The sequence below is a fragment of the Echinops telfairi genome, unplaced genomic scaffold (assembly GCF_000313985.2).
Source record: "Echinops telfairi isolate 266 unplaced genomic scaffold, ASM31398v2 ScPeMD7_2291;HRSCAF=2852, whole genome shotgun sequence".
NCBI classification, from domain to species: domain Eukaryota; kingdom Metazoa; phylum Chordata; class Mammalia; order Afrosoricida; family Tenrecidae; genus Echinops; species Echinops telfairi.
Window position 1 is genome coordinate 42,907,302 of NW_022106189.1, and position 17,507 is coordinate 42,924,808.

The 17,507-nt window shown below is 56.2% G+C and overlaps 1 protein-coding gene across 1 annotated transcript in view; it reads left to right on the forward strand.

The window, feature by feature from the left end:
- Window positions 1-1,373: 1,373 nt before the first annotated feature.
- The window catches only part of PLCG2 (phospholipase C gamma 2), a 126,284-nt gene continuing 110,150 nt past the window's right edge, over window positions 1,374-17,507 (forward strand). The window contains exon 1 of the mRNA XM_004704774.2: window positions 1,374-1,604. Coding sequence (XP_004704831.1) covers window positions 1,412-1,604 — 193 coding nt within the window. The 5' untranslated portion in view covers window positions 1,374-1,411. The remainder of the gene's footprint in view (window positions 1,605-17,507) is intronic.

Here is a 17,507-nt window from a genome sequence, read left to right on the forward strand (position 1 = left end):
TCTTGTGGATCCTGTGGCAATGGAAGCATCTCAGTGCTGGTGTGGGTCTCCACGTGGCTCCTCCAGGTCCCAGGGCTCTGGATGCATAACCGTAGCTCCATCAGGTGCCTCATCAGTGATGTCTCTCAGGGAGTGAGCTATTTATCTCCTTAGCACATCCAAATGAGGCCATCAGGCTGCGACCTGATTGACAGGCCAAACTCCACCCCTTCACTCTTAATAATCTCAAATTGACAACAGATGATGTCACTTCCACACCAGCGGACCCTAGACTATATGCTGGCAGGTAGCAAGGGGCACAGGAAGTTGCTCCACCGTGTGTGCCTGGCAGCAGTGAGTCTCGGTGGAGGCAGCTTGGAGTCCACAAGGGACAGAGCAGGGGGCCAGTGTTCAGAGAAGGGGCCCACAGACTGGGATGGGCTTTGGGCTTGTCCTTGTGGAATGGTGAATGCAAGAGTGCATGGATGTGACACGCAGCTTCTGGGCAGGTCCTCGTGGCTCCTGGGGGGTGTAGGCAGGGATGGAGGCAGGGAGTTGGGGAGCAGGCAGCGGGAGCAGCCCAAGGGAGCAGTGAAGGGGCATGTGGGCTGGGCCTTGGCTTTGCTGGTAGGCTGGATGTGGGGTGAAGGTTCAAGATGAGGGTGACCCCGAGATGTGGGGCCTGGGTGTCTCTCTGCCATGTGTTGACTGCGCACCCACGGAGCAGACACCTGGATGTCCAAATCACACCAGGGGCTGTGCCTGTGGCACGACATTCCAATTTTCCAAACACTCCTCTCCTACAGAGGACAGAACAGACCAGGGGTGGGGGTGGGGTGGGTCTAAGCATCTGCCCCAGGCCATGTGGTCAGCAGGAGCCTAAGCCAGGATTTGAACTTGAGACCACAGGACCCCTTTGCCCTGTTTGTTTCTTTCTGCCGTTTTTTTTTTTTTTTTTAAGTGTTGGCCTGCAGGCATCTCCTTGGAAGAAAGAGGCTTTCCCCTCTTCCCTAAAGCTCTACAGCCTCAGGACACAGTCCTGCGCTGTCCAGTGTGGTTGAGGGATTGCTGGCAGTGGGCGTGCTGGGTTGGGTGTTGGAGGGTGGTCAGGTGCTTTGGCTATTCAAATGTTCTGTAGGATCTAACTGGGTGTGGGCCGAGGGCTGGTACCGCTGGGCTGGGCTGCTTTGGATATTCAAAGTCTGGTAGCGGTTGTTGGGTGGTTGAGGGTCAGAGGGGCCCCTTCCAGCCCCTTGACCCCCATTTAAGCTGCTTGTTCCAGAGGCCAGTGACTCCTGCCACTTCAGCCTTCTCCTCCGCTCCTTCTGATAGACACGCGTGCGAAGAGTAAATTAAAACCAGCGCTCTCTCCTCTCTTCCCAGCCTGCCTGTTTCTTCCCACCTGCCGTGCCCCCACCCCGGCTGCCCGACCATGATGACCCTGGCCAACGTGGACGCCCTCCCGGAGTATGAGAAGAGTCAGATCAAGAGAGCGCTGGAGCTGGGCACGGTGATGACCGTCTTCAGCTTCCGCAAGTCCACGCCTGAGCGCAGGACCGTCCAGGTGATCATGGAGACGCGGCAGGTGGCCTGGAGCAAGACAGCCGACAAGATCGAGGGCTTTGGTAAGTACCTGGCCTCTCCGCTTCCTGCCCCACCTGGCTCCTGCAGGTGCCGCTGGTCTGGCGCACCAGGGTGCTTAGCTCTGCCTGGGTCTCTGCGTCTGGAGCAGACGGGTTTTGGTGGCAGCATCCTGATGCAGGGGCTCAATGGGGTCCTCAGGGAGAGCCTGACACTGAGGTTGGGTGGCTGGCCTGGGCTTGGGGAGGGGGCTCCCTGCCCTCCCGTGTCTGGGGTCTGCGTCTTCTTGGCTCCAGTGTCTGTCCTTGTCCGTCTAGCAGGCTGGCACTTGCTGCCCTCCCCAGCTTGGGCTCTCAGTATCCTCTTAGTGTGATGCCAACTGCAGCTGGTACAGGGAGACAGCTAGCCACTCACTGAGCTTTTAGCTTTCGGATGAGCTCCTCTGCCCTGCAGCAGGGGCTCTGCGCCCCGCCTGGCCCCCCTTGAGAGCCACAGTGGACTCCGTTCCTGAAGCTCTCGAGACTGAGGGGGATCGAGGGCAGGGCCCCTGTTGGCGTGTTGCTTCATAGGAACTTGGATGTCGTTGAAAAATGATAGTATATATATATATAAAAGGAACATAATAATGTACACTTAAGTGAGTCAAGGGGAGGGGGGAATGGAATAACTCAGAGATGCAGGTCTGCCTCCCCCGGCCCCAGGCTCAAGGTTACGGTCCGTTTCCTTGGCCTTCGGGAAATGTTCTGTGCCCGCGTGATGTGTGTGGTGTTTTGGACACACACAGAGCTTCCTACCCCTCCTCCTCCGCGCCCCGCTGGTGTTTTGATTTTGCCTGTTTCCTTTTGTCATTATCTTGGTGGGGCATCCTGATTAGCCTGTGGCAGTCATTCAGCGGCCCCAGGCCTCCCCGTGACCCTGGTGGGGGCACATTGTGGGTGGTGTGTCTGTCTTTGGCTCCTGGGGTTAGTGTCTGTAGAGACTCCTCTTGGAGCATCTCTTGTGTGAACATACGTGCGTCTCACTCACCCGCCGGCTCGCTCGCTGACCCCGAGTCAATGCCGGCCCTGTAGGCACCCTCTAGGACAGGGGAGAACTGCCCCCCAGGGTTTCCAAGGCTGTCACTCTTCACGGGAGCAGAAAGCTGCATCTTGCTCGAAGTCCCTTGGTGGGTTCAAACTGCCAACCTCGAGGTCCAGCGTGTGATGGGTTACTGCCCAGGCTCTTGCATACAGATAGGGGTACGAGAGGCTCAGCCTTCTGGCATGGTTGTCTCTGAGTTAGAGGGGCCACACGTTGCCTTTAAATGATGGTTTGGCAGCACCCCACAGCAGAGGTGGACCTCCCCGAGGCTCCAGCCCACAGGCCCCGTGGTCCTCATCCCACCCTCACCGGTGCTACCACCACAGGAGGTCAGAAGGCCGCGCTGCTTGGAGGAACCCTCTTTTTTTTTTCTCTCATCACCGGGAGGGGGACTCACTTTCCAAAGGTTTCTTTGGCCTCGGGACTGGGCGGGCCCAAGATGGCCCAGAGCTGGAAGTGTTGCTTTGAGGGTGCCCCTGTGTGACGGCAGCCACAGCTCCTCCCGCTCCGCTCTGTTTTTGTTGCCCACACTCGGCCTCACAGGTTGTACGAACTGGCTGCCGCTGGGGCGGGGTGGGGCCTGCAGGTGGTAGAGCGGGCAGTGAGGGTAAACACAGGTGTGCCCCAGGAGAGTGGACAGTGGGATCTCTTTCCTCTTCTCGGCCTGTGGGTCTCGTGCCTGACCGACCAGGGGCAACCGGGGGCTTTGTGAAGTAGAGGTTCCTGGGCCCCTCATCCGCTCCACAGGTGCTCTTGATCACTCTTCAGGGTGGGTGAACCTGACTCTAAGGGAACTCATGGCTTCCTCCTTCTGGGCCCCCATTGACTTGATCACGGAGGGACTGCAGGGCTGGGCTCCTGCTCTCCTTGCTGAGCGTTGCTGTGTGAGCTTTGCACCGTGTTCTGAACCTCAGTTTCCACAGGGCTATGGCTGGGGATAGGTGTAGCGTGCCCTTGCTTCAGTCAGAGCTGTGACGTGTCACGGGGTGGAATAGGTGTTCTGAGACCCGTCATGACTGCCCAACGACTGCCAACGTCCTAGGTGCTAGACTCGGCTGGGCCAAGGGGAAGAAAGGTACAGCAGAGACCAGCCATTGCAGTCCCCTAGTGGGGGTGGGGGGTGGGGTGCACTGGGTACCATGCCAAGACCGAAGGCCGCTGTCATCAGGATGTGGGGGTGACGTAGATGAATAGGAAGCAGGCCTTAAGGTGGGCAGCTCCTGTCGTGAGACATGACAGGAGGGATTTGCCGTTGGCCAGCAGGGATCGATGGACATCTCAACGTGGTGGGATGAGTGGGTACCACTTGATGTAAGAGAGTAGATCAGTTAAAGTGGAGATTCAGATGAGGCTCAGCTGGGTGGTTCTTCTGTTCTTGGTGGCATCTACTGAGGTCATTTGATGGTCCTTAGCTGGTACGTCACCTCCTTCGGGGCATGCAGGAGACCTCACTCACTCATTGTCACTTGGATGGTGATGACTGGTAGGCTGGATCATCCTGGGACTGCTGACCAGAACTTTTACTGCATGGTGGTTTCAGGGTGGTCAGACTCTATTACGTGGCAGGTAGCTTCCCCCAAGGAGAGTGTTCAGGAGTGGAGGCAGAAGCTGTAAGACATCATATGACTTGGCTATCTTGCTGGGTGAGCATTACGTGAATTGTAGTGGCCTGGTAGGACAGGGTGGCTGAGGCTGTACCTCTGTACAAGAGCTTAGAGGGAACCTCCTGTTTCTTCTGAGGAGCAGCTGGTGGTTTTGAACTGCTGACCTTGTGGTTAGCAGCCTAACTACTACATCACCAAGGCTTCTAGGTGTCACATTAGGGAACTTTTTTTTTTTTTAACTCTTTAGTATATGGGAGCTCTCACTGACACCTGCCATCTAAGAAGAAATCGTGGCTTGAAAGGGCCCTTTCAGGTCCTCTCAGGATCCAGCATCCCATCAGAAGTAAAATTCAGCAGAGTCCCCAGAGTCTGTAAGGATGTGCACTTCTAATACACAGAAGCACAGGTGTTGGGTCCCAGCAGCCTGGGCTCAAATCGCAGCCCCGGGCCATTACTTTCACGTCTTTCGCTTCTGTAGCCTCTTCTGTCGAAGGGACTTGAGAAAATGGCCAGTCTCACGAGGCTCTTGTGATGGGCAAAGGAACTGGTACACGCACAATGCTTTCAACTCCTGCTGCCCTCCCCGCCACCATCACAGGTCAGCGGGAGGGCGCTTTTGCAGGGACGGGATAACTGCATCCACTCGGGTGCATTGAATGACTGTCCTCCACCACCCCGGTGACCCGCCCTGCTCCCTGTGTGTCGGGCCGGATGGTGCGAACAGTAGAAGGGTCATTTCTGCTCTGGACCTTGGCGCAGACCTGCTGTCCTCACCACGGTGGAGGAATTGGCTCGCCTGATTCTTCCAGGGTTGTCCTCTGTCACAGATGGCAGTCCCGTGCTCTTCAGGAAATCCGTTCCGTTGTGGGTTCAGCACATCCCCCCGGGAGGGCTTCGGCGTGTGTCATGTGTGGTGTGTGCCACTGGGGACGAGCAGGACAATGGAGCAGGTGGTCTAATGGGAAAGGTGGTAAAGAGGCCAAGGGACATACAAGGAGCAGTCAGAAAACGTGGCCATTTTAGGGTCCCAGGTCATAAATGCAAGGCCTTATTCCACACAAAACAGGTTAAAGCCTGCCTCTCTGGTGGTGTAGTGGTTATATGTTGGGATACTAACTGCAAGGCTCCCAGTTCGAAACCAGCTGCTCCCGTGGAAAGTTACGGTCTCAGAAACGCGCAGGGCCCGCTCTGCCCTGCCCCGCAGGAGTGGGCAGGGACTTGAGGGCAGTGCGTTTGGTTCCATCGATCTGGTCAGTAGATGGCTGCAGACAAGTTCCCTCTGTTGTATGCTTGTCTTACTTTCTCAAGTTGCTGTGAAAATTTTTTTAATCTAGACAGTGGCTTTGGAGTGGGTATATTGGGCCAGTTCAAAGCAAAAAGGTAAAAAGGTTTGTTTGTTAGTTTGTTTCTAGCTCAGGTTATGATGAGGTGTTGTTTTTCTTTTGGTCCAAAGGGCCATCCTGGTTTTTTTTTGCAGGGTGCTGGATGACCCTGTGCTTACAGTAAAGTTTTCAGGAAACAAACTGCATTGGTACGAGGAAGGACCAGGGAGCTGTGCTGAGAATGTCTCCCCATCACAGCAAAGCACCCGCTCTTTCTTCAAACAGGGGCAAGTGCTGTCAGAGGAGAAGCTTGTTGGGAAACCTGACCCCCATCCTCCCTACACCCCCTGACCTTGCCCCTTCAGACTTTCTGTTGTTCCCCAAACTTAAAGGTCCTCAGAAAGGAACACAAATTGAGTCCCCTGAGGATGCACCCACTGTTGTTTTGACGTGGTGTCAATGGCGGAGCCCTGAATTCTTTGGGGAAAGGTTAGAGCAGTGGTTCTCCACCTTCCTCATGCCGTGACCCTTTCATACAGTTCCCCACGTGGTGGTGACCCCCCAACCATTACGTTATCTTCGTTGCTACATCATCACTGTCATTTTGCTACCGTTATGAAGCGAGTGACCCCTGTGAAAGGGCTGTTTGACCCCCAAGGGGGTTGCGACCCCCAGGTTGAGAACCTCTGGGTTAGAGGGATGGCAGTGCTGCCGTCAGAGGTGCACAGACCCAGATGGGGGCCTGTGCTGAGAAGCAGTAACTTCATAGGTTGGCGTTTTTTTCACCAGGGTTTCTGTGACTTCGCAGCAGTGCTTTGGGGCCTCCCTCTGTGTGCAAGCATGTCGCATTGGGGTGGCTTTGGCCAAGCGGAGAAGCAGGGTGTTTCTGGAACACAGTCGCCAGTCGGAGCACTGGGACATTAGCCAGGCCCTTCCTGAACCTTTGGGCTTCCGTCCCTCAGCTGATGGGCCCGGGACCGTTTCCACCTTTCGCTGGAACGTCCCTGCACAAGTTGTGTTCGCCGACATTCTCCTTGCCTTCCGCATCTACCTTAAGGTGCGCTTGCTGCACCATGAGCCCTGGCGGCGCCATGGGCTAGACGTTGGGGTGCTCATCACGAGGTTGGCGGTTCAAACCCACCAGCTGCTCTGGGGGATGGAGAAAGGAGGCCTTCAGCCTCGAAGGTGGAGGAGTTGTGAGTGGCAGATGGATCTGGTGGGAACCCAGGAACACAACAGCCGGCCTTGCGGAAGTGGGCGTGGTACACACTCAGTCCGAGGACTCTCCTCCCCCTGTCTCTGACAAGAGCCGCCATTCGTCTCCACAGATAGGCTTCTCAGCCTCACGGGTCCCCCCACCTGGGCTTCATGCTGTGGCCTGGTGGGGGTGTGGGCCCTGGGGAGGGGCTCTGGCTGGCCAGAAGCGCCTGTTAGGACTTGGAGATTGGCTGCCCTGAGTCCTGGGGTCTCTTCTGGTTCCGATCTGGGGTGGGGTGGTTAACTATGGCTCCTCAGGACTGTGATCGGGGAGCTTCCCCTCCCTAGGGGCCTGAGGGAGGCCGTGGATCTGCACAGCGGCAATGTCCACTTGTCTGTCTGTGCTGTGCACATGCTGGAGTCTGCCACACAGCACTTGGAAGAGCCCTTCTTGTCGTGTCGCACAGTGGCTTCAGTGTCGGGTCAGCAGCTCAAGCCCCTCAGCCGCCGCAGGGAGGGAGACGTGGCAGGGTGCCCCTGTAGATCTTCCGCCTTGGAAACCCACGAGCAGTTCCACTCTGCCCTGTGGGGCCGCTGCAAGCACAGTTAACTCGATGCAGGGGATTTGGTTGTAGGTTTTGCCTCATAACACGCCTGTCACCGGATGTCCTCGCTGGCCTGCGTCATGCTGGTCTGGGAGGGAGTGTGGCCCAGGGGGGTGCTGTGGCGTGGTGCTGTGGTCCCTTGCTGGTGTGATGGGGAGCATGGTCTGTCTTGATGCTCCTGCATGCTGCTATGGCGCCTCTCTGGGATGAGAGCGCATGAGGCATGGCATGGTGCAGACTTGAACCCGGCTATCTTACTGGCTGTGTGACCTCAGGCAAGCGCCTCCACCTGTCTTTGCCTCCAGCTTCCTCATCTGTAAAGTGGGTGAATGAGAACACACCAGTTGCCATAGGGGGTTGGAGTCCACCTGTGCTCACAGCGGCTGACCTTTAGGGAAGCAGGTCACCGCCCTGTCTCGTGTTGTACTTTGGAATAGAGCTTTTGCTCAGCAGCGGAGCGCGTCGGGCACGTATACACTACACGGGGACTCCAGTACATTGGGTGCCTCAGGTGAGGCCCCACAGGACGGGGCCTCCGTGAGCTGTGTGAGCCTCTGCTCTTGCTGCTGGGGGGCCTCGTCTCTCCCCTGCCTCTGGTGTGACCCTCTGCATCTCCAGGTGGCTGTGACTGTTCCTGTGCTGGGGCCTCTGGCCGTGGTGGGATCCCAGCCCAGAACTCCATCTGGCCGTCAGTGGGGAGGGAGCTGGATGGAGCGTGGCCATGTCCTGTTCTGATTGCCAAGAGATTGTTACAGGGAGTATCTAGCTTGAGAGATAGCACTGGGGTTGGAGATGCTGTTGTGGGTGTGTCCCCCTCCCCGCCCCAAGCTTCTCTGTTGTGAAAGCCATTGACCATCTAGTTGACCTCAGCTCGAGGCCCTTGGTGTATCTTGGGGTTCCCAGCAGTTGTTTGGTTTTTGGATCACCAGGCCTTTCTTCTGAGGTGTGCCCCGGTGGGTTTGAACCTCCAAACTATCAGCAAGTAGCCTGGGGCACTGACCGATTGCATCACCCAGGACGGTGGGTGTCGGTCACCTGTGCCACCCACTTTGCCCACTCTGAAGCAGTAGCTCTTCCAGAAAGAGCTTCCTGTCCCCACCTGCCCTGTCTGGTTCTGGAGATCACGGGCCATTGATCAGCCAGACTAGCCCAGAGCTGGGCACTGGGTGGCCTGGCAGGAATCAGCGAGGTTGAAGCCAGAAATCCCAGCACTCACTTTTCTTGCCTTCCCGGAGGTGCCTGACCTCTGCACCTTGGCTACCCTCACAGTGCACTGGACTCGGGGCTGTCCGGGGAGCCTTAGCACCTCGCTGGGTGCACAGCAGTTGTCCCCGGATGGCTGGTCAGCAAGCGAGTCTGGGGAAGCACTGGAACCCTGCTGAACCTCTGTCCCTGCTTACTTCCGGGGGTGGGGGTGGGCCCTGCTGCGGGGTGGCCGTATCTGGAATTAAGTGAGGACAGCTCCGTGACAGCTTCCTCTTCCGCCACTCGGCCCACTTCCAGCCCCGGCCTTACCACGCATTGGCTGCAGGTCCTTGCACTCCCCGTTGGCTGCCCTGCCTCCAGGAGCATCGGTTTTCTCATCTGTGCAATGGGATTTCGCTCGCCCTCCTGCAGGGTTGGCATAAGGTCTGCATCTGCAAATGTACTTTCAGGAGCTGACTTCTTGTTTGCTGCCAGGTGACTCGTGCCACTGGAAGGGCTGGCTGGCCAGGCCGCTGGTCCTGGCATTTGTGTGTATTTGGGTGGAGGGTGGGTGCGTGTGCTTGTGTGCGCACGCACGCATGCATTTCATGGAGTGTGCAAGCACACAGGCTTCCCCGTGGCCCAGCTCCCTGAGCCCTCCTTGGGACAAAGACCCCTCCCCGCCAAAATCAGCCTGAGGAGGTGGGCCGGCTGGCCAGCCTCTTTGGCATCAGGCCGGGCTGGGCTCGGAGGAGAGGGTACGTAGAGGAGGCACGGCATCACAGGGCTGGGCTGTGGTGAAGCCACAGAAAGGGTGGTGCCAGCTCCGGGCTAAAGGGGCGGCTCATTCTGGGCACCGTTGGGGAAATCTCATAAGAAGCCGCTTTCTCTGTGCTGGCGGCCGCCAGCGGGGGCCAAGCGTTGGGATGCAGCATGTGTGTCGAGCAAGGTTCAGGCTGAGAAAGGAGACACGGAGGTGGACTAGCTTAAGGTGAACGCAGCGGCCCTCGAGCCCATGCCGACTCCTAGGGACCCAGAGGAGAGAGTAGACTACCTGCCCCATGGGGGTTCAGAGACTGCAATTCTTTCCAGAAGCAGGCTGCCTCACTTTTCTCCTGCAGACAGGCTGGTGGGTTGGAACCCCTGACTTTGTAGATAGCAGCCCACAGCACCTCACGGACTCCTTATGAGACCAGAGGGGCTGCACTGGACCCCAAACAAAGCTCGGAGGCCTGGGAGCGGGCGGGAAGGATGGGCAAACGGAGGCTGGGAACCCAGGGAGGAAGTGGTAGGGCGCTATTCCATCAACCGGATTACAAATGAAGCCCTGAAACAAAAATGCGTATAAATTGTTGAATGGGAAATGAATTGGCTCTAGAGACTTTCCTGGAGCCAATCCTAATTGCCGTACACAGGTGGATTCGGGGAGGGGGTGAACCCCCAATACTTATAATCTCTTTGCAGAAACAGTTCTAATCCTCCTTAGGGTGATGGCTGTACCACTTCATAAATGTATTAAACCACTAGGCACGGGGACGATACACGTTGTGATTGTTCAGTGCCGTCGAGTTGGGTCCGCTCGTGGTAACCCGGTGCCCAGCGGAAGGAACCGCTGCCCAGTCCTGCGCCACCCTCACCGTTGCTCCCATGCTGCCCTGCCACTTCACCAAGCACCACCTCCTTCTCCAGGGGCTGCTCTCTCCTGACCACATGTCCGGAGTTTGTAAGACAAAGTCTCCCCTCCCTACCTCTCAGGAGCACTCTGGCCGTCCTTCTTCCTGGACAGATGTCCGTTCCAGTCTCTTCTCCAGCTCCATCCGTCAAACACGTTGATGACACTTCCTGGCCTTCCTTAGTCCAAGTTCCACATGCTGTGAGGCGACTCGATTCTGTTGCACTTTGTTTTAAACATACGGCTTTGGTTAAAGCGAGATTTCTTTGCGATTAAAAAAAATATATATATATATAGTCGTTTACAACATGGTTTATGTGTTCGTGCTAATTTGGGGTGTGTGGTAGGTCCAAGTTGAGTTTGGATGCGAACGTGTTTCTGGCACCAAAGAGAACGAGGCTCTCAGTGGTCTCCGGCTTTGAAGCAGGGTCCACAAGAGGGGAGACCGGCCTCTGAGTCTGGAGGTGGGGGCGTGAGGGGGGAGCTGCACTGTGCTCACTGCTTCACAGGTGTGCCTCCTTTAATCCCACCTTCCTCCTCAAAACCAACCAACCAACGAGCAACCGGCCTCACTGCCCTTGAGTGGACGGCCACTCTGTGAGGCAGGGTAGAACTGCTGCTGTCGGGCGTCTGGCACTGTAACTGTAAGGAAATAGAAAACCTCATCTTTCTAGCGAGTCAGTGCTGAGTCCCGGTGACCCTGTGGGACAGGGTAGATCTGCCTGAGTCTGTAACTCTTTATGGGAGTAGAAAGCCTCGCCTTTCTCCTGTAGAGCTGCTAGTGGTTTCGAACTGCTGACCTTGCAGTTAGCAACCCAACTTGTATCCACCGTGCTACTGGGACGTGTCCCTCCTAGCCCCACAATTACTGCTTTTGCACAGACTAACGGTGCTTGGGAGCCCTGCGTTGGTCAAGTCTGCTGGCCTTGTTTTTCCAACGGCGTGCACTGACTCAGTGTCTGCGCCCATTTCGTAATCCTCCCAGTGTTTCAAACCTTTTTCTCACGCTGCTGCACCCTTTACCGTGTCGGGTAAATATCGCTTTAAGGGAGCTGGGAAGCAAACAAACTGACCATAAAGAGTTCGTGGCTCTGTTGCAGGACCTGCTTTATTGCGGAGCTTTGGACCTGAACCCTCTATGGCCGTGGTCTGCCTATGCTGACGGCTCCCGGCACCACTGTCCACCCCCTGCCCCCTGCCCCCGGGACTCAGTGAACACGTGCCACTGAGTGCTTCCTTGACACCTTCACCTGAGTTCCACTTCTTTCTTTCTTTCAGAAAGCGCCGGTCGATATTTCCCCTTCAGTTAAAAAAACTCAGTGGCTTTATGGAGACACAGTCCCACACCGTACAGTTCTCCCGTTTTCAAGATGTGCAGTTCAGCGACTTTAGGCGTAGGCACAGGATAGGCCAGCCGTCACCACCATCCACTTTGCGAAATCTCCCCCTCCCCTGCCCCATAGAATTGCCCCATATCCCTTAGCAAGTTACCCCTCGCACCCCGAAGACACAGTCCTAGGCAGCTACAGACCCCACCCCTTGTTTCTGTGGGTTTCCCTACTGGGGACATGTCACAAACGTGGAACCGTCCAATAGATAGCATCCCCTCCCCCAAATCTGAGCTCCATTACTGTTGCACTAACCGACCGGCTGGTGGCCGTGACCATGGTGGACACCGTAGGTCATCCTTCTAAGGAGCCTGTTGATGTGGTCTTCCCTCTTGCTGCCAGCCCCACCTTCTACGAGACCGGGTGGGCCTTGGCTTCCTTCCACCCCGTGGGGAAGATGATCGTGGGGAAGATGATCAGAAGGGCCGCAGGAAGCCATCGGCTTCTCTGAAGCGTTTCCCAGCAGTATACATCTCACGGGAGGACCCTCTGTGTTCACCCAGGGGCCTCTCTCGGGGCACTGTGCTGCTTAATGACCTGTCATCTAGAGAAACAAGCAGACACTCCTCTTTGCACAAGAAAGAGCTTTATATCAAGATGCAGCGGGACATAAAGACGAGTTTGATTCAAGTGTGGGGTCCGATGCCAGCCGGGGCCTCTTCAGACGTGGGTAGCTGCAGGCCGATCATGGGATAGGGGAAGTGGGAGGCAGGGGGATCACAGGCCGGTGAGTGCAGAGTTATGCAGCTCTTGGGGGTCGGGTGCCCCGTATGGACCACCAGACAGGGTCCCGGTGGAGTCTGGTGAGGGGGAAGACAGCGTGACAGAGAGAGGCTTAATCTCTGTTCAGTCTTACTCTCACACAAGAGGCCACGCCCCCACGGACGTGTCACCGAGACGCCATTGGGTGGACAGGTTAAGCTCTGCCCCTAGCCAGAAGCGGCTCCTTGACATCCTATCTAATAGCCTGCCCTGACCAGGACTGTACATCGGTTCTTTCCCTGACCACAAGTTTGAGCACCCCCACGTAGTCTATGGTCCACCATCCTCAGTGTGTTCATCGAAGCCTTGTTACAGCTTCTGCAAGGTGCCGCTGAAGATCCGGTGGAGGCTGGGAAACCAGGCCCTTCCTGAACCTTTGGGCTCCGGTCCGTCAGCTGATGGGCCTGGGACCGTTTCCACCATTCGCTGGAACATCCCTGGACAAGTTGTGTTTACTGACATTCTCCTTGCCTTCAGCATCTACCTTAGGGTGCACTTGCTGCGTCATGAGCCCTGGTGGCGCCGTGGGTTAGACGTTGGGCTACTCATCACGAGGTTGGCAGTTCAAAGCCACCAGCCGCACTGGGGATGGAGAAAGGAGGCTTTCTGCTCCCGTCAAGACTCACAGCCTTAGAAACCCTGCAGAGGTGTGGGACTACGAAGAATGGATGGCAGTGGGTTGGGTGGGGTAAGGGTCACTCTAGATTGAAGGCCCAAACTTGACCTTGACCAGTCACTTGTGGGAGGGCTCCAGTTCCTCCGCACCCTCCCTAGCCCTCGTCAAGGTCTTCCCTTTGACTACCAGCCATGCGAGCGGGTGTGAAGTGCTATCTTGCCGTGGCTGGCATTTGCATCTCCCCGGTGGCTTGTTCTATTTTAGTCAGGCCCGTGCTCGAGTTGGTGAACATCGTCCCACTGAACACTTGCTTCCTGCGGGCTGAGACCTCTGCCTTGCCTCGTGCTCCCAGGCCACCTGTCGCCGTCCAACACAGGCCAGTAAACTGTCCACCCAGGGACAGGGGCGTGGCTTCTGGCTCAAGTCTAGAACCATTTGTGTGACTACACCTTCTACCTTCTGGAGGAAAGGTGTGTGTTTTTTTTGGAAGGCAGTAGCCGTCTGTTTTCTCTTCACACGCCCAAGTGCACCCAGATGTGGGGACACGGATTTCCTTTCAGCTCAGCTCGCTGGCTGCGTGAAGCCTCAACCCAGGGTCCATTTCAGGGGCATCTGGGAATGCCTGCTCCCTCCTTTGGCGCCCACACCAGTCCCTCTGCCCTCCTGTTTGGCCCCAGGCCACCCTTAAAGCGAGTTTGGGGAACCAGTCTTGGGAGGCACTGCTGGTGACAAGGGGCGGTCCTCACACAGCGGGAGTGCTGTGAACACAGGGCAGCTCTGGCCTTGGCTGTGAACCTGCTGGGTGTGCACACGAGCTGGGCCTGCTTAGGGAGCGGCCACACGAAACAGGCCAAAAGGAAACAAGTGGAAGTAATTTGATGTGGGCGGTTTTTTTCTTCTTCTTTGTCAGTCATATTTATTGTTATTTTTTTAGATGTCATTTTATTGGGGACTCTTACAGCTCTTACGACAATCCGTTCACCGGTTGTATCAAGCACATTTGTACACATGTCGCCATCATTACTTTCTAAATATTTACTTTCTACCTGAGCGCTTGGTGTCAGCTCATTTCTCCCCCGCCCCACTGCCACCCTTGTGACCCCTTGAAAGATTATAAGTTATTACTGTTTTCATATCTCACATGGGCCCCACCTCCCTTCCCTTATGTGGGTGTCCTTGTGTGACCCCGCACACCCAGGATTTTGCTCGCTCCCGTGCACACAGCGCACTATGTTAGGTCCTTGCATCCAGAGTCATTTCTGCGGGCCGCACTTCGTGGTTCGGACCAGTGATATGGATGTTCAAGAACCATGTGGCTGGTGGCTGTATATCGGGACAGTGCCATTCTCAAATATCCTCCCCTCTCCGTTAGAGCAGCGGTTCTCAATCCGTGGGTCGAATGACCCTTTCACAGGGGTCACCTAAGACCATCAGAAACACATATTTCTGATGGTTTTAGGAATGGAAACACTGCTCTTCTATCCGTCGCCAGGCAGGTCTGCCCACCCATGAGTACCCGGCGTGAAGACTGTTACTCATGCTACACCCTGCTTCAAGACACAATTTCATTGATTTGTCATTAGCAACAAATATTCCACGATATATAATTCCATATTGTTTTTGTGATGAATCACGATGCTTTCATGATGTTCCCTTTGTCACAATGAAAATATATCATGCCTATCAGATATTCACATGACGATTCATAACAGTAGCAAAATTACAGTTAGGATGTAGCAACAAAAATAATTTTATAGTTGGGGGTCACCACTCCATGAGGAACTGTGCAAAAGGGTCACAACATGAGAAAGGTCGAGAATCACTGCCTTAGAGGCACCCACTTCCTTTGCCCTCCTCCTCCCCCATTCCTCCCCCTCCCCGCCCCCTCCACCTCACAGCAAAAGTATGTCCCCAAGAGGCAGCCACTCGGATGACCCTGGTGGGGGTCAAGTGCCTCAGGCTTCTGGCTGGGGCTGGCTCCCTTGCGTGTGACGGCCGATTTTCCGACCACTCCCCAGTTCATGTCTCAAGTCTGGGACTCCCCATCAGGAAGGTCTTAACCAGCATGCCCACTCGGGCCTCAGTTTCTCCGCACGCCTCGGGGTGGTCGGTGGGCACCGCTGGCAAAGCACATGGCAAGACGCCATTCTGACCATTCCATGGGAAGCAGTCACAGCCTCGGGCCTCTGCTCCGTCCAGGCTGGGCTGCCTCACCGGTCACCGCACAGGCCGGCTCCCTGCCCTCTCCAAGCTGCTGTTGTCCGTTTGACCAGAGGGCATCCCTTCAGCGTGTGTTTCAGGTGACCTGTTTCCCATGAAGCCCTTCACCACCCCCACGCCCCTCCTCCTCCAGCCCACCTTGACCATGCTCCCTGCTCTGGAGGGTCTCCCTGCCCCCCACCATCCTTGCTGCCACTGCCAGCCCCACCAAGGCGAATGCTGAGAGGGACAGACCACAGGCATGGAGTTGGCCTGGCTCCGGGGACCTGCACGTGTCGGAGAAGTTCGGGAAGCAGATCTCCAGGGCCTTTCATCGGAGATGACCTTTCTGTTTGTGGTCCAGCGCCTCGCTGACAGCACCACCGTGGGCTCCCGAGATGGCACGGTGCACTGTTCACCTGATACAGCCTCCAGAGCTCTATCTTTCTGATTTGCTGTGGTCATTACATCGTCCATTGTCAACTTGAGACTTAAGAGTGAATGGGTGGAGTTTAACCTGTCAGTCAGGCCGCAGTCTGATGACGTAATAGCTCACTGGAGGCAGGACGCACACACACACCCTGCAAGACATGTCTGATGATAGCCTGATGGAGCCATGCTTTCACCGCCACTGGATCCACAAGACTTCCCACCCACTGGCCTGTGATCTTCCTGCCTTCTGCATCAGTGCATGTGCTGCGTGAGTCTGAAGAGGACTTTATAGATTGGTATCGGACATATGGGCTAATATCAGACTAATGGACTTGATCGGGACTGAACTGGGATGCTTTCTCAGTATTCAACGGTTCTTGTATAGAAAGCTCTTTCTTAGACACATAGGAGTGTCTGCAAATTTGTTTCTCTAGTCTACCCAGTGTCACACACTTGCTTAGCTCTTCAGCTCTCTTTCTGTGGGAACACTTGTTTCACCTCATTGGACAGATGAGAAAATGGGGGCGTAGGCAGGTAGTCAGCTGCCTTTCCATCCCCTCTTCCATGTGGCTTCTGCCGCGGGCTGGTCACCTCAGAGGAGGCAGGTAAAACCCACCAGTCGCCCATAGGAGAGAGATGAGGCCGTCGGCTTTGATAAAGACTTACAGCCTTGGAAACCCCATAGGGAGACATGTAGTGGGTTGGGCTGCCTTGGAAGGAACCCTGGTCCAGCAGTGGTTGGAGCGTTTGGCTGCAAATGGAAAGGTCAGTTCCACCCGCCCAGCCATAGGCTGGGAGAAACGAGGCCGGCTGCTCCCATAAAGGTACTGACAGCCGTGGAAATGCGGTGGCGCAGTGGTTGGAGCGTTTGGCTGCAAATGGAAAGGTCAGTTCCACCCGCCCAGCCACAGGCTGGGAGAAACGAGGCCGGCTGCTCCCATAAAGGTACTGACAGCCGTGGAAATGCGGTGGCGCAGTTCTGCTCGGTGCCACACACGTGCCGTGAGCCAGAATCCACCAAGTGGCGCTGGGCCAGTGGGGTTTGCCTGGAACATCTGTCTCACCCCCTGATCCAGAGGGAAGCTGAGGGACGTTGTCCTGTGAGTCCCACAAGCGCTCAGAATCCAGAGGGACCATGAGGACGTCGTACCCAACAGCAGCCTGTGATCAACCCGTAGTGACCTTCCCGGCCCCAGTAGCTGCTCTGTGGCCTTTCAGTAGGCAGCGCAAGCTCAGTAGACAGGGAGGGAAACAGGGAGGCCCTTGTAAAGATGGACGGACATCGTGGCCGCAGCGATGCTCAGGCACAGGAACCACTGTGAGGACGGTGCAGGACTGGCAGTGTTAAGTTCTGCTGCGCATAGATAGGGTTGCTATGGGCGGGGACAGAGTATGGCAGTGGCGGCGGCAGCAGGAGTGGTAGGTGGACAGGCCTAGGGTGTCCTCCACGAGGAGACGGGGCAGAGCACCCAGGCCAGCGTCCGTGCCCTTTGGGCCAGCACTTGGGGGCTAGAGGTATGGAATCTCTCGATCTGTGGGTGGAAGGAGACCAGGTTGGAGGCAGAGCCTGGTGCCTTGCTGTTGGTTTTCCAGTTGATTTTGTTCTTCAAGGGTTGTGGGGGCTCCTGAGGGGGACCTGCCTGTGTCTTGAGAGACAAGGGACAGGGATACAGTCTGGAATCTCCACACTATGTGCAGGACCTGTGTGGGGGTCAGCAGGGCTGGAGGAGTGGGCAGCATGGGATCTGGCTGCAAGGTCAAGTGAGAGGTGACACCCAGGAATACGGGTTCCTCCATTTCCTTGCCGCATGACCCTGGCATCTGGCGCAACCTCTCTGAACCCCGCCTCCCACGTCTTAGCATCTATAATGAGGATCTCTGTGGG